The following is an 18,048-nucleotide window of genomic DNA, read 5'->3' on the forward strand; positions in this document are numbered from 1 at the left end:
GGGACTACATCAGAATAAAAAGTTTTTGCTCAGCAAGAGAAACTGATATCAAAATAAACAGACAGCCAACTAAATGGGAAATGATATTTTCAAACAACAGCTCAGATAAGGGCCTAATTTCCAAAATTTACAAAGAACTCATAAAACTCAACAACAAACAAACAAACAATCCAATAAAAAAATGGGAAGAAGACATGAATAGACACTTCTCCCAGGAAGAGATACAAATGGCCAACAGATATATGAAAAGATGCTCAGCTTCATTAGTTATTAGGGAAATGCAAATCAAAACTACAATGAGATACCACCTCACCCCTGTTAGATTAGCTATTATCAACAAGACGGGTAATAGCAAATGTTGGAGAGGCTGTGGAGAAAAAGGAACCCTCATTCACTGTTGGTGGGACTGTAAAGTAGTACAACCATTATGGAGGAAAGTATGGTGGTTCCTCAAAAAACTGCAAATAGAACTACCTTATGACCCAGCAATCCCTCTACTGGGTATATACCCCAAAACCTCAGAAACATTGATATGTGAAGACACATGTAGCCCCATGTTCATTGCAGCACTGTTCACAGTGGCCAAGACATGGAAACAACCAAAAAGCCCTTCAATAGAAGACTGGATAAAGAAGATGTGGCACATATACACTATGGAATACTACTCAGCCATAAGAAATGATGACATCAGATCATTTACAGCAAAATGGTGGGATCTTGATAACATTATATGGAGTGAAATAAGTAAATCAGAAAAAAACAAGAACTACATGATTCCATACATTGGTGGAACATAAAAATGAGACTAAGAGACATGGACAAGTGTGTGGTGGTTACCAGGGGTGGGGGGAGGGAGGACAGGGGGAGAGTTAGGGGGAGGGGGAGGGGCACAGAGAACTAGATAGAGGGTGGCGAAGGACAATCTGACTTTGGGCGAGGGGTATGCAACATAATTTAATGACAAGGTAACCTAGACATGTTTTCTTTGAATATATGTACCCTGATTTATTAATGTCATCCCATTACCATTAATAAAAATTTATTTAAAAAAAAAAAAAAAGAGAGTAAATAAACTAATAGATGAAAATACCTACCATAACACTGAGTTCATGGTTACTCATTAAAAGTCAATTCTCTTCCATTTCCTTCTTTGAAAGTAAAATCAGAATAAAGTTAAAGGAAGAACTTGGGGTTTGTTATTAAAGGATGAGAGTAAGAGCCCAGTCTTCTCAGGTACTAGCTTTGGAATAAAATACTGAGCTTCTCTAGGGTTCTTTGTTTCCTTTACATTAAAGTCAGGATAATAAAAATAGTTAAGAACAATCAGAAGCCAATATAGACCCAAGTCATTCCCACTCCAAGGCTTCTGGTATATCAAAGTTAAAGATGTATTAAACAGGAACATACATATAATTGAATATTTATTTTAATATTTTTATTTACTTTTTAAAGTCTTTATTTTAGAGAGAAGAGAGAAAGAAAGAAGGGGGGAGGAGCAGGAAGCATCAACTCCCATATGTGCCTTGACTAGGCAAGCCCAGGGTTTTGAACTGACGACCTCAGCATTCTAGGTCAATGCTTTATCCACTGTGCTACCACAGGTTAAGCAATTTTATATTTACTTTAATAATTAAAAGTGTGAGATAAAATTCCCACCAAATCCATAGACTTCTTATGTAATTACTTTTGATATTATCTTCTGACTGATGAGGACAGTAAAAAAAAAATATACTATCATGTCAAATATGTTTTCTGTATTTAACATCACATATTATATAGTGTAACTATTGTAGCTAATTTTTCATATATAAATATTTGGTAATTTTGACCACTATAACCTCTGTAGTGATTAATAAAATATCATTTTTTAACATAAAGATGAATTATATATATATACACACACACACACACACACACACACACACACACAACAACCAAATCCAAGCACATTTCTGCCTCACAAATTTTCTTTAATTTAACAAATATTGTTTTTACCATGACATTGGGTTCTACCAAAATTTATATTTGTCTTGTCATCATAAAGTAAATTTATCTTTAATGATCTTTTTACTGATTTTACAACCTTCACAACAATATATGATTTACTTTCTAAGGAATAACATTTGAGAAGCTTTCTTATATTCATGAATTAGATGCAAATAATCAAATATCTTTAAACTATATATATATGTGTGTATATATGTTGCTTGACATCTTTCAGATTTAAGCACACATTGAAGTAAGAACTATATTCACTTCATAGGCATCTGAGATATTGTTAGACAAGACCATAACCAGAGCTATAAGAACTATGTGGGGATCTACCAACCCATCTTGGCTTGTTTTAATGCAATGATCAATAAAAAATAATTTATTAAAATATGATAAATGTGGTACAAATGCTAAACCAGATGGGATTACATTATAATGGGCATAAACATAAATGTGTGCTTCCCCACCAAAATCTAATAATAATATACACATACATAAAGAGAAAATCAATGCCAATATCACACACACACACACACACACAGTGTAAAAATTCTAAATAAAGCATTAACAAATACAAAAAGTTTTCACTTAATTTTATCAATAGAATTCTTAGAAATTGTGACAGATGTCATAGAGCCATCCTCAGCGCCCAGGCCAACTTTGCTCCAATGGAGCCTTGGCTGTGGGAGGGGAAGAGAGAGACAGAGAGGAAGGAGAGGGGGAGGGGTGGAGAAGCAGATGGGCGCTTCTTCTGTGTGCCCTGGCCGGAAATCGAACCCAGGACTCCTGCACACCAGGCCGACTGGCCAGGGCTAAGAATTTTTTTTATCATAATCAATGTATGACAAAACCAATTTTACATTAGGCTAACTGAGATAAACAAGAGTTATTATAGCATATTTTGTCAAAAAACATTTAAATAAAGGTCTAAACACTTCTAATATTAAACATTAAAGTAAATACTAGTTATACATATACTTAAGAGATTAATAAATATAAGGAAGATAATTATTTTCCAACTCACCTATTCTACTTCAGTGTTACATGTGACTGAAGCCTACCCTGGGCACTCAGGGCACAAGGTAGGAACATTAGACAGCAAGCCATTCAATACAAAGCCACTTGCACACATATCCACTCTCACTCAGACTGGGTCAATTTAGACATGTCAAATTATCTAATATGCACATCTTGGGGTGTGGGAGGAAACCAGAGTATCCAAAGGAAACACACCTAGACCTGGAAGACATGCGAACTCCACACAGATAGTGACGCCATCCAGAAATCTTTTTCTTTTCATGACCTCAATGACATTGAACCAAATGACATTATTCAAGGATCTGCTTTAAAATCCAGCAACATGGCCAAGTAAACTTTATCAAAAGAATAAAAGAGAAGTTCAATACTATGAACTCTGCCAGTAAAGTTTATTATATTGGTTGATTCAATAAGAAAGTTTCTTAAATAAATCATAAAAAGGCAATTACCAAAATAGCTTAATAAAATAGAAATACATAGCAAACCTTTTAAGAAAGCAGAAATATACAATAAAAATCTATAACTTTAGAAACCAGAAAAATACTTACTAGAAAAACACTAAAATAATTCCCATTAAGAATTTTTTTTTTGTATTTTTCTGAAGTTGGAAACGGGGAGGCAGTCAGACAGACTCTTGCATATGCCCGACTGGGATCCACTGGGCATGCCCACCAGGGGGTGATGCCCTGCCCATCTGGGGCATTGCTCTGTTGCAACCAGAGCCATTCTAGTGCCTGAGGCAGAGGGCATAGAGCCATCCTCAGCACCTTGGCCAACTTTGCTCCAATGGAGCCTTGGCTGCGGGAGGGGAAGAGAGAGACAGAGAGGAAGGAGAGGGGGAGGGGTGGAGAAGCAGATGGGCGCTTCTCCTGTGTGCCCTGGCCGGAAATCGAACCCAAGACTCCTGCACGCCAGGCCGATGCTCTACCACTGAGCCAACTGGCCATGGCTAAGAATTTTTTTATCATCACCATTTTTGTAGTATTTACGATACTAGGTGAAGCAATTGGACAAGAGAAAAAAAATGAGGGGACAAAAAAATAAAAGTTGTAAAAATTGGAAACAAGAAAGCAAAAACATTACCATTTGAGGACAAGATTATTTTTTACTTGAAAACTAAAAAAAAAAACCTGAAAAATTACTATAAAAAAAGTAGAATCTCAGCAAGTGGTATGGTTAAAATAATAATAATAATAATACATAGAAATCAATAGCCCTCAATAAACAAACATGATTGAATTAGAAAAACAAAACAGTGGAATAAAATACTCCATATCAATCTATAGAGCAGTAAAAAAGATAAAATTTCTAGGAATTAAATAAGTAAGAAATGTACAAGAGCTTTATTGAGAAACTCCTAAAAAGACACAAATGATAGAAATATATAGCAAGTTTTGCATATGAATTTTCAACATCATAAAAGTATCATTTTCTTGAGATTTCATTAAAAATATATCAGGATTCTTTTTCAGCTACACAATTTCATTTTTAACTTCATGTGGATTTCTAAATAAGTATATAATTAGCCCAGTAAAATTATGGGGAAAAATAGAAGGGAATGAGAATTTTAACACATGATATAAAATGCCTATAATTAAAACTGTGTACTAGCCTATAAAAAACGATTAATAAAACAGAAAGAATCATGTATAGGAATAGAAAACATGATAAACTAGACATTTCAAATCAGCATGGAAAAGAAAAATTATTGAATAATGTTAGGAAAATGGATAAGAATCTAAAAATAATTAGTTTTGATCCCTATATCATACTCAATAGACCAAATTACAGAACTTATTAATGGAGGAGAAAAAGTAGAATATAAAAAATAAATCAATGATAGAACACATAAAAATAGATTTAAAAATGCATTTTATAAATAATTTCAGAGTAGAAAACACCTCTCTAAATATGACACAAAACAGAAAAATTATAGAAGCAAAATAGCTTACTTTATATATCAAAAACTTAAACAACGAACTAAAATTCAAAATACACATACAATTCACATCTCTAATAAAGAATTCATTTTGTTACTATGCAAAGAACTCATAGATGTCAAAAAGAGAATACCAACAATCTAATTAGTAAAAGACAACAAATATGAACAAATAATGCCCAGATAAGAAAATTCATATAAACCTTAAATATATTAAACAATGCTTAACAAATATACATTAATATTATAATAGGAAGACACTTTTCATATATTAGTTCAAAAGCAATTCAGGTGATGGAATAAAAATAATGACTATTATTAAATGCTATTCAAATATTTGTAATTATGCCTATCTTTCAAATAGTTTTATAACTTTTAGTTTACTTAAACTAAAAGATACACTACATGCCATGGAGCATTATACAGATAGACAGAAACTCTTTGTAATTATTACTTGTATATCTTAATTCCTGGACCCACACCCACATATTTCTTAAGAGAGAGTAGCAGGCTCCTATTTAGTGACCGAATGTAACTTGGACTAAAGATGTACCAAATTCATACAATACAAAAAGTCCAAGATATTCCAAGATATTCATTCTTTTCCATCGTTCATGGAATCATAGCAGGAACATTTATTTAGGAGTTAAAGTTGAAAATATGCCCAAGTATATCTTCTACATTATTCTTTCCACTGAAGGGATAGTCAGAACACCACACTTATGGACAAGTCTACTTGTCCAGCTGGGTATTTGACGTGTGAATAACATCTAAACTTCTTATGTGGATTCTTCTTTTAAGAAAATCAAACAAAACATGAAGAGACGAAGTGCTCTGGTCTCAGTTCCCTCTAGTTCAATGACTAGCATAAGAAACTCAGTTGGACTGACAAGTATAATAAGGAAGACTGTCCAAAAGATGTAATAGAACAAAAGAAAACATGAAGAAAAGAAGGCTTTAGATTAGATTTGAGAGTGGGAGAGCTAGATACCCGTATTTTTTTTCTGAAAGTTAACTGTAGAGAAAACGTAAGTGATTTCTGTTAAAAGATGTCAGCAGCACCTGACACTGGGGAATATTATGTCTTCCAATAAAAACGTACTCAAAATAGAAGAATTTCCTGTGTAAGAGACTAACAAGTTAGAAATACAAAATGATGTCACTACCATAGGTGTGAGAATTAGAATATCTTCTATGGAGGGATTAGCCTGGCAATGAAAATAAATAAATAAATCATGAGTTTAGTATCTATGCTTTCTTCTATGTAAGTTATTGTTTCAAATCTTATATTTAGGTCTTTATTCCAGTTTGAATTAATTTTTGTGCTTGGGAAAAACTGTAGTCAAGTTTCATTCTTTTACATGTAGCTTTCCAATTTTTCCAGCACCATTTATTTAGGTGGCTTTCTTTTCTTTATTATGTGTTTTTTGCTCCTTTGTCAAAGATGATTTGTCCATATATATGTGGTTTCATTTCTGGGCTCTCTATTCTGTTCCATTGGTCTGTATGTCTATTTTTCTGCCAATACCATGCTGTTTTGATTATCATGTCTCTATAGTATAATTTGAAGTCAGGTAGTGTGATATTTCTGGCTTCATTCCTTTTCCTCAGGATTGCTTTGGTTATTTGGCTTTTTTTTTTTATGGTTCCATACAAACCTGGTAATTTTCTGTTCTATTTCTTTATAACATGACATCAGGATTTGATGGAGATTGCATTAAATTTGTATATCGCTATCAGTAATATGGCCATTTTAACTATGTTGATTCTTCCAATCCATGAACACGGAATATTTTTCCATTTTATTGTGTCTTTTTCAATTTCTTTCAAAAATGTTTTGTAGTTTTTAGTATATAGGTCCTTAACATCTTTTGTCAAATTTATTCCTAATATTTTATTTTTTTGTTGTTACAACTGTAAAAGTTTTTTTGAGTTCAATTTTTTTTTAATTTTAATGGGGTGACATTAATCAATCAGGGTACATAGGTTCAGAGAAAATATCTCCAGGTTATTTTGACATTTGATTATGTTGCATACCCATCACCAAAGTCATATACTCTTCTGTCCCCTTCTATCTGGTTTTCTTTGTGCCCCTCCCCTCCCCCACCCTGTCCTTTACTCTCCCCACCCCCAGTAACCCCCACACTCTTGTCCATGTCCCTGAGTCTCATTTTTATGTCCCGCCTATGTATGGATTCATATAGTTCTTAGTTTTTTCTGATTTACTTATTTCACTCAGTATAATGTTATCAGGTCCACCCATGTTGTTGTAAATGATCCGATGTCATCATTTCTTATGGCTGAGTAGTATTCCATAGTATATATATAATATGTACCACATGAGTTCAGTTTCTGAAGTTCCATTGTTGGCATATAGAAAAGCAGTAAACTTTTGTATATTGATTTTGTATCCTGTGACTTTCCTATATTGATTTATTGTTTCTAGGGTATTTTGGTGGAGTCTTTGGGGTTTTCCATGTACAGAATAATAAAAAAGTACAAAAAGTGATACCTTTACTTCTTCTTTCCCATTATGGATGCCTTCTATTTCTTTCTCCTGCCTGATCACTCTGGCTAAAATTTCCAGAACTATATTGAATAAAAGTAGTGAGAGTAGGCAGCCTTGTCTAGTCCCTGATTTTAGAGGAACAGCCTTCATTTTTTCACCATTTAGTATATTAGCTGATGGTTTGTCATATGTGCCCTTTATTACATTGAGAAATCACAAGGAAGTTCTAAGTCAGAAAATTTTAAGCACCAAAATCTCAAAAAAAACAACCAAAAATGGATTTCTAAAAACAAATGTATACACACATACACACACACACACACACACACACACACACACACTGTGTCCGTAAAGTCATGGTGCACTTTTGACCGGTCACGGGAAAGCAACAAAAGACGATAGAAATGTGAAATCTGCACCAAATAAAAGGAAAACCCTCCCAATTTCTGTAGAATGATATGGCAGCATGTGCACATGCGCAGATGATGACGTAACACCGTGTATACAACGGAGCAGCCCACGGCCATGCCCGTCGAGATGTGGATGGAACAGAGGAAAGTTCAGTGTGTTTTGTGGCTTGCTAAATTCGAATCCGTGACCAAAGTGCAACGTGAATATTGGCGCGTTTATAACGAAGCACCACCACATAGGAATAACATTACTCGGTGGGATAAGCAGTTGAAGGAAATCGGCAGTTTGGTGGAGAAACCCCGTTCTGGTAGGCCATCAGTCAGTGATGAGTCTGTAGAGGCTATACGGGATAGCTACCTAAGGAGCCCTAAAAAATCTGTGTGTGAGCCCACATCGAACTGCACTGAATAGGTATGAAACTGGGAGAGTTTTCCTTTTATTTGGTGCAGATTTCACATTTCTATCGTCTTTTATTGCTTTCCTGTGACCAGTCAAAGTGCACCATGACTTTACGGACACACTGTATTGGTAGATTTTCTTTGATGAGCTAAACTGCTTTGCACCATGAATGCGCTTAGTAGTTCCAGGGATGTCTTAAACACCAATTTAAAAACATTCTTTAAATAGCAAGTACTTAAAGCATAATATATCAAAAGAAAAAAATCTATAACCTGAAATGGCTAAAAATTTCAAAGCTGAAATCCCTTTTTGCATGAGGCAAAAACTAGAAATACCAGATTGTCCCAGTCTGTTTATACTTACTATAAAAAAAATACCACATTTTAGAGGCAGTGTGATATAGTAGAAAAGTCACAGGCTAGAGTAGGCTAGTGTAATAATGCAGAAAACTTCTGAGCTTGAGCTCTGTCATCTGTAACAGACAGGGGGCTGCCACACTCCTTGCAGGCCTGCTGGATGTGGTAGGAACAGAAAAAACACCAGCACAGAATGCAATGTATACACAGACATGTCCCAAATGGTACTCGCTGTTACCATTAAAGTTTTATTAAAGAAATTAGTATTTGAAACATGTAAAAATGAAGGGTTGGAAGCCAGTCTTAGAATCATGTTTCAAAGCTAAATTTCATCACACAATGCTGGTTAAAAGGAAGAACAACTACCAGTGAAGAGAGAAATAAAGACAACTTATATACATCCCAAGTCTTTTACTCAAAGAAACATTTATTGAACAAAGACGTTCTGAGCATAAGTCTAAGTTAAGGGGATATAAATGAAGACACAGTCAGAGTTTCAAGGAGTTGACAGTTGAGTGCTGAACTATGAAGGCATATAATTAGAGCCTATGTAAGAGCTGACTAGAGCATGGGCAAGGTACTGTGAAAACATAAAGGAAGTGTCACCTCACTCTTCCCAGAGCTCCACAGAAAGAGTTCAAATACCATATTTGCCCATGTATAAGAAGCTTCCATGCATAAGATGCACCTTAATTTTGGGGCTCAAAATTTGTAAAAAAAAAAAAAAAGGAATTACATAAAGTTATTGAACTCAAGTTTTATTCATCATCAAGTTCATACAACTCAACACTGTCAAATGCAAGTAAAAAACTCTACAACCACTGTATAAGATGCACCCAGTTTTTAGACCCCAAGTTTTTCAAAAAAGGCTGTGTCTTATACATGGGGAACTACAATAGAAGATAACCTTCCAAGTTAGGTTTGTTTATTTTTTTGTTTTTGTTTTTTGTGACAGACAGAGAGAGAGAAACAGAAAGGACAGATAGGGACAGACAGGCAGGAAGGAAGGGAGAGAGATGAGAAGCATCAATTCTTTTTGTGGCTCCTTAGTCCCCTTAGTTGTTCACTGATTGCTTTCTCATATGTACCTTGACTGGGGGCTACAGCAGAGCGAGTGACCCCTTGTTCAAGCCAGTGATCTTGGGCTCAAGGTAGCGACACTGGGCTTCAAGCCAGTGACCTTTGGGCTCAAGCCAGCAACCATGGGGTCATGTCTATGATCCCACGCTCAAGCCAGCGACCCCCCCCCCAAGCTGGTGAGCCCCTGTTCAAGCCAGATAAACCCACACTCAAGCTAACAACCTCAGGGTTTCAAACCTGGGTCCTCTGTGTCCCAGTGCAATGCTCTATCCACTGCACCACCGCCTAGTCAGGCCAGGATAGGTTTTGAAGAAAATAAAGGATCTTGCTTCTCAAATGATGTTGAGAGGCCCAGAGCCATAAATGTACAGGTGACTGAGGGTGAGTGTGTCCGCAGCCTAGGAGGCAGTGGTGGAAAAAAGTTTTTTAGCATCATCTTTGGGTCAGATGACATTCTCCAAGAGACTGCAGAGAGTCAACGGATAGCTTTAAGTAGATGGGTCACCTGATTAAATAGTCACACTATCTTTTAAACAGAAATCACTCTAGGGACCATGTAAAATGAAGGAGTTTCAAGTGAGCGGGATCAGGGCCTGTGACAAAAGGAGTCTAATTAGAATAAGGTTGTAATTGTGTCGCTAAGAAACAGAGGATCCAAACTAAAGCAGGGGCGAAGAAGAGGGAGATGAGGGGCCAATTTAGGGCATCTTAAAAGTAAAATCTGAAAGACTTGATAACATTTAGATGTGTGGGCAGTCAAGGCCAACTCAGATTTTGAGCTTGGAGAAATGGGTGGGTGGTGATGCCAATAACGGAGCCAGAAAACATAAGAAGACAGATGGGTTTCATTGGCTAGAAGAGATTATTAGTTCATCTGGGGACATAAATTTAGGAGGGTTTAGGGGAGATAGATAGTTGCATTAACAGTTATAAAAGAAAGCAAAATATATTTTCTGGGGAATTTATAAGCCAAGAAATATCTTTGACTGTTTAAATTACTGAAAAAGCTCTTTAATTGCTCCTATGCCATAACTAATTATGCCATGAGAAAAGTTGAAATTACTAACTATGCCATGAGAAAAGGTGAAGTCTCATCTTTTTTTTTTTTTTGTAGCCTCTGCTAAAGCAAAAGGGATTTAAGAACTTAGAATTTAGATGACATCAGCAAATATACATTGCTGGTGGACCCTTCTATCTCTACAGCCGTTGTAATTCTGTACCTTTTCTTGTTGGCATTTCTCCAATCAGCTCCACCGGGACTGAATCCTAGGCTACTCTCAATTCTTTTTCTTCTCCACAGGCATAATGTCGTAGTGCAACACAAGGGTGGAGGAGAAGAGGACTCTGCTACCCGGTCAGAAATCAATCTTTCTCTTTCCTAAGACAAACTTTGCTCCTCAGGCTAAGCAGACATTCATAAGAATATGAATACGTCAATTCCACTGCATTCTGTGGGCGTCTGTCCTAGTGTAAAAGCATTATCAGAAACATCTTTGGCTTCAGGGAGGACATTTCTCTAATATGATGCAGCAACCTGAGAAATATGGGAAGGTTGAAAGTTTTTATACCAAGCACAGAGGACACTAAAGGTGTCTTACCCAGACATGGGTCTATCACCTCCAATGGCTTATTATGACAAAGCATTCTGGCTTTGGAGTTATTCCATGTCTGGCCTAATAGACTTTCTATTGTCCTCCTGCCTCTACCTCAGCCCCTTCACATCCTCTAAGACACTTGTTATTCTCCCTAACCCCTTCCCACCCACTCCCTTTTTAGACTCAATGAGAAGTGCTACACAAATTGGCAAAGTAAATAACAGTTTTTCTCTTATCATTGATGAGCCAATCATTCTTACCCAGAAGTCATCTAATATATGAAGCCATCCCAGGTCATTAGTTTATATATATTATTCCCCCTTCATCCATATGTGCACAGCCCTTTCCTTATACTTCCTGAATACTCTTATCCCTTTCCATGCTATATGATGGTAATTTATACATACATTTATTGTCCCCTTTGAGAGAAAGACAAGCCTGATTTATCCCAGCAATCCTAGCATAATGGCTTTACATAGTCAGTGTTGATTAAATATTGTTGCAGAAATAAGTAATTGATTGACTGACTGATTAAATGAATACAGTAAAGATTTCTTAAATAATTCATCTACAAAGGCAAAAAGAAGAGAATAAATAATTCCCTCATCTCTCCTCTCCTCTATCTCCTCCCTCTCCCTCACTTTCTTTCTATATATTTTTAAATAATTTTTAAAATTTATTTATTAATTTTTTTAGAGAGGAGAGAGGGGGGTGAGGGAGGGAGAGAAAGAGAGAAAGAGGGAGAGAGGGGGGGGATAGGAGCAGGAAGCATCAACTCCCATATATGCTTTGACCAGGAAAGCCCAGGGTTTCAAACCGGCAACCTCAGCGTTCCAGGTCAATGCTTTATCCACTGCGCCACCACAGGTCAGGCCTTTCTATATTTTAATAAACCTAAAATAAAGCTTAAATTAAAAACATCATTTGTTTTATCAAAACCAGCCTCAATGCACCAGTGCATCGTGGGGAGTTTCTTAAATCTGAAACATGGTTAGAGGCATGAGAAAGATATAGAAAATACATTGTTTCAAAACAGTCCACATAGTTGGCCCAGAAATGATCTGGTAAATAAAGTCAGTGAAATGGAAACAGCCCAGTCACCTTAGACTGCATGATACCGACCTGATTCGGTATCATTCTTTGTGGATTTCACATTCTTGGACTGGTTCCTCATGCAGGGAAGACTAAGATACCCACACATAGGTTAACAGACCCTATGTAACCTTACTTATTTAAAAAGAGAGACACGCTGTTAAGAGACAGGAAGTAGTGTTCTGAAAATATTCCTGTCTCCCTCATTACTTGTAGATCAGAGAGTGAAGACTATGACAACACAATGACTGTACATGTCCTAAGTTAGGTTTACTCATATGTCATCAGCCAATGAGAAAGAAAACCCTCTCTCCAGTAAGCTGGGCCTTGACATTCACAAAGATTTCAGACATAAACTCAGCAGTTGTACATATAGAATTACAGTGTGCTCAATAAACGTGCTGTATAAACAAATGTGGAAACGTTAGGCTTTGTATGGCATTACAACAATGCAACAGCAACTGTAGTAGATAGAGTTCTAAGAAATCACACAGGGTTCCCAACTCATGTTAATACAACTGTTTAATCCCTTACCCTTGAGTGTTGACAGGAAGTGTGATTTTAGAAGGGATTTTACAGGTGGAATTAAGCTCCATAATCAATTGAGTTTAAGTTAATCAAAAGAGAGATTATCCTGGGTGGTCCTGACTTAGTCAGATGAACCCTTACAGAGAAGACACTCCCGCTGGCCTCAAAGAAATAAGCTGTTCTGATGTGAGAGGGCCTAAAGGGGAGGCCACGTGGCAACAACTTTGAGGGCAGCTTTTAGTGCTGAGAGCTAACAATTAAAAAAAGACTTCAATCATAAAATCGCAAGGAACTAAATTCTGCCAACAACCACATGAACTTGGAAGAGGGCCTTGGGCCTCAGCTGAGAGCACAGCCAGTCGACCACTGTTTGCTGCCTTGTGAGACTCTGAGCAGAGCACCCTTGCCTGAATACCTGGCCTACAGAAAATGTGAGATAACAAGCCACTAAGTTTACTGCACAGAGACAGAAAAATAATTCCGGAACTGTCTCCCTAAACATAAAGACTGAGAATAAAATGGCATATAAAAAGAAAAAATGAAAGAGTCTTTATGACCTTCCATTTGTGGGAAGATACTTATGAAGTGCTAGATATTTTCTTGAATGTTCTCATGTAGTAATCTTTTATAGATAGGCCTATAATAATGGAGCACATCTATTATTATTATTATTATTATTATTATTGGTAAAAGGCGAAAGATTTATACGATATGAAGAGAAACCAGAGCATTATTATTACTGGATAAATGCCTTTGATGATATTCTCCAAACTACAAAGACTTCAGAAGATCTTCACAGTCCTACCTCATCCTTCCCTCCTCTGATGACATTGGGTACATTACCCTTCTCTCTATGCCTTGAATGTTAAGAGATCCATGTAACCCGATGAAAGCATGAAAAGGAGAAAGAAAAATTATTGATTGAAAATGGCCTCTGTAAAGGAAGTATTTTAATTTTAACAAATTTCCTTGGACCATTTGAACAGGCTATACAGTAGTTCATAAAATATATGCAAATATGAATGAGTTTCTGAAGCACTGTGGGTGCTGTGACTGGAATATTGCTGATAAGAGTCCACTGGGCTGCAAACTTCTTTTAAAGCTTAAATCTTGCTTCATTAGCCCCAAAGGAGAAATATTATGGCCAAATTTTGATGTGACTAGAAAACATAGGCATACATAGTCAATATTTCCAAGGTTCTAAATTTTTCTAAAGGTTCTTATTTCCACTTCAATTAAATACAAACCAAGAGAACATATTTTAAGGTAGTTTTATATAAAAAGATTTATATTTTTTAGTAGTTTAAAATTATATTATATATGAGGAAAATAGTTTTAATTAATGGTCCATAACTGTATTTCAATCCTGACAAAAGGGCTCACTTCTTAAATACTAAAAGGAAAAAATCCTATTATGTAAAACAATTAAATGTCACTAGGTGATAAAGCATATTACTAACTTGTTTTATGTTGTCCTGTGATTATATCCAAGTTGATATATTAGTAAGATGATGTTATAAGCTTTTATTTTCATATACTTTTTTCCTGGGAGAAATTTTAGATGATGTTTTAAGTTCTATTATTTTCTATTATAATATTAAATCATAGGGCTAACAATAATACAACATCATGGCTAAGTTAGCAAAGTGGTTTGACAGGGTTACTGTTTGCTCTCTTACTTTTCATCTGAATTGTCTAAAATAAAATATGAAACTAACATGACTATAAGATGTATCTAACAAATGATGCAGAAAAATGTAGTAAGTTAACCCATTACATTTGAGTATAATATTATCTACTTTCTTGTATAGTTTTTATTTGAGGAGGTGACAATTTTGTAAATTTAAAACTTGCAAATAGTTTCATCTTGCACAGAAAATAAATAACTACTCTAAAAATCAAGAGAAGTATAATCATAAGAAATGGGTTTTTAAGATAGCAATTAAACTTAATAAAATTGTGTAAACACAGCAAAGATAGCATAATAAGATAAAGTAAATATTTAGCAGGAGAAATGGTATGCCATGATTCTAGATACAGCAAAATTTATGGCTTAAAATGTGCTTAAAGTATTTTTTTTTAGAATTTCATATTATTCAAGTCATCCTACCATTCAAACAAAAAGCAAATGAGAAAATACAACCCTCTTTTATTGAATGGGGTCTGTTAGGACAAGGGGTAACCATCAAATGTTGTAAACAAAACATTTATGTTATTCATCACTCTGAAATGTGCTTCACTGATTTTCAGATTGATGTCATACAAAGTGTTCCCCTCCAGGAGTTCCCCAGACCCTGTGTCACAGACCAAACATGCCCTCCAACAATTTTAGTTTTATTATTACTATTCTAAATGTTAATATGTGATGACGGTCTTCCCAAATAAGAATTCAAAATTTCTAACCTTCTATTTTATTAACATTTATGTATAGTTAAAATAGAAAAAAAGGTACTTATTAGTACACCCACCCCTCTCTACTTGCCCTCGGCCTATCAAATGTTACAGTTATAGAGGTGTCCTCATACTGATTATCCAAAGCCCCTCATTAACTATTGATATCTAAGTATAACCCTGCAGTAATTCCCAGGGCTATGGGCTATGCTAGAATGATTCACTACACATGGCACTCCATTCAAGTTTTAATGACAATGAGATAAACAACTATCATTTACCAATTACTTCATTTTCAATAGATGTATAGTGATCAATGTCAGAAGGCTTTTTTTGGGGGGGTAAGGGGTTAAATTAGCAAGTTCAAGACCAAGCATCCACATAAAACTGATCAGTTCCTAAGGCAACAAATAGTAGTACCCACGATCATGCATGGTTAAAGACTGCAGTGGTAAATTTGTATAGTGGCTGGATGGTGGATGTAATGTCATCAGCAGGGACTTGAAAAGTTTTATTACAATATTTTCTATTATTATCTAAAGAAGGCAGACGTATAATGGTATTTGAGCTTCTCTTATACTGTTTGACTCATCTAGAATATAAAATGTAACATCTAGAATGGCTAAAGCTAAAGACAGCATTGGAAGAATATCCACCTCAACTACCATGAGTAGGCTGGATACAAAAAATAAAAATTGAACAAAATCAAGTAAATGTTTTATTTCTCCCTCATGTAAAGTTTCCAACTATTCCTGAAGCTCAAAAGTCCAAGACTTACTTCTCAGCACTGCTGGAGTGGAAAGAAAATGATACGAGCTTTCCATGTCAGCTCCAAGAAGCATAGCATCATAGGAAAAAAAAAAACAATGATACCCGAACCACTGGAAAAAAAGGCCTTTAGAATAAATGAGTTTCTATGAGTCTGGTGTAATAGTAAAAAAAAAGAAAAGAAAAGAAAAAAAAAAGTGGGGGAAGATAGCACACAAAAGCAGCAGAAGCTAGCAGGAAAATGTTGATATTCATAGTGAAACCAACTGAGAGCATTTGTTAGGGATGTGCGTATAGACTTCTAATTACTGGAAGAAAGCCTGATGGAAAGACCAACTGGCTTGAGAAGGGAGCTAGGGAAGACTGGGAAGGAACAGGGACCTGACCGTGGTCCTGAAATAGAACAATTCTACAAGCATCCACACAACATCATCCTCCCTCTTTTCTCTTTTCTTAAAACTGTAACTTAAACAAGTTCAATGTCCAATAATAGTTGCCCCCCAATAAACAGAAACTTTCTCTTATGATTCATATCATTCTTTCTAATTCCCAGCTCCTCTTTCCCTAACAAATTTTCCTCAACTGTTCGGATCATTTCAGGATTGAAAGATACACTATTCTAGTTTAAAAGCAAGAATCAAGATTCTGACAAACTCACAATGCTTAGAATTCTACACAAAGCTTCCACTTGGTAATTCCTGATTCTAGTTTGTGTGTCTTAAACTCAGATGGGCAATCATGCCTATCCAAAAAGACCTCACAGAATGAAGCACTTGGACGAAGAACACCCAAACTGTCCCTATAATCTAGGAAGACTTGAAATTGTAGAATAAGGTGTAATTTTACCAACATGGGCAATTCCCACTCTTACCTCATAGACTTAATAAAAACCAATTCCTCAAAGAGGTAGTAAAATACAGGTTCCTTAGTGAACGTGAGATCAGCCTTTCTTCGGGTTCTTTTGAACCCAAGAAGTAAAGGGGGACAACTATACCAAAGTGCTAATGTTGCACCGAAGCATAGGAGGGGAAAATTTTTTCTCCGCACAAGACACCTTGGCAAGAACAGAAGGAAATTTACTCTGCTGGTGCAAAAAGAAAGGTTGGGAGCGAAAGTAATTAGTACAAGAAAAATCATTCTCAAAAAATACCATGCAACTCGTCGAAGTGCAAGACTTACGTGTTCCGTCAAAACGGGTGGCGATGGTGTCCAGGAAGGTGTTCTGGGGCGCCAGTAATCCTTTCATAACCGGCATTTTTCCAGCGTGGTGTGAAATTCTCCATCAAAGTTTGTCCAGAAGGATGGATCGAGAGGAAAGTGCCAAGAAGGGAGAAGGGGAGCGTGATGACGGCCGGGAGGGGGGCCTGGCGCGGCGGTGGGGCCGAGCAAGGGAAGGAAGAGGATGGATGGAGAGAGGGAGCGAGTTGCAGCCGCCGCGGCTCCGACAGAAGCAGCCCCGAGAGCGCTCTCGGAGCCCGCCCCACACCTCCAGGCTCAGCCCGGCTCGGGCTCCTCTCCCGCCTCCTCCGCCTCCGCCAGCTGCCGATCCTCCCCCCTCCCTGTCCCTCCGCGGGCGGCAGTGCCCGCCAGGGGCCGCCGCGCCTGGTCCCCAGCCCGCCCGCCGGCACTGGGGGAGTCCTCGGTGGCCCGGGGCGCCGCGCCCTGACCCAAGGCGCTGGGATCTTGGAGGGCGGCGCTCGACGCTCGGTGCTCGGTGGCGCTGAGCCTCCCGGTCTCTAAGGGGCGCCGGGAAACGCAAGCGAGCACAACTCCCACCCCCCCAGGAGCCAGTGAACAAAGACCCCTTTGTTCCCTCTCAGTCCCTCTCTCGGGGAGACCGGAGTCCTGTGGGTGTGGTATGGGAGAAGGGGAGGAGATAGGTCGGGGCAGGTACCCGGCCTCCGCCTAGAACTTGGGAAGGGGGAGGCCCCCCAGTGGAGTCTGTCCGAG

The 18,048-nt window shown here is 37.1% G+C and overlaps 1 protein-coding gene across 1 annotated transcript in view; it reads right to left on the reverse strand.

The window, feature by feature from the left end:
* Positions 1-17,646, reverse strand: part of KCNH8 (potassium voltage-gated channel subfamily H member 8) — a 330,485-nt gene extending 312,839 nt beyond the window's left edge. Inside the window, exon 1 of the mRNA XM_066350928.1 lies at positions 17,278-17,646. Coding sequence (XP_066207025.1) covers positions 17,278-17,353 — 76 coding nt within the window. The 5' untranslated portion in view covers positions 17,354-17,646. The remainder of the gene's footprint in view (positions 1-17,277) is intronic.
* Positions 17,647-18,048: the final 402 nt, after the last annotated feature.

Source organism: Saccopteryx leptura, chromosome 10 (genome assembly GCF_036850995.1).
Source record: "Saccopteryx leptura isolate mSacLep1 chromosome 10, mSacLep1_pri_phased_curated, whole genome shotgun sequence".
Taxonomy (NCBI): domain Eukaryota; kingdom Metazoa; phylum Chordata; class Mammalia; order Chiroptera; family Emballonuridae; genus Saccopteryx; species Saccopteryx leptura.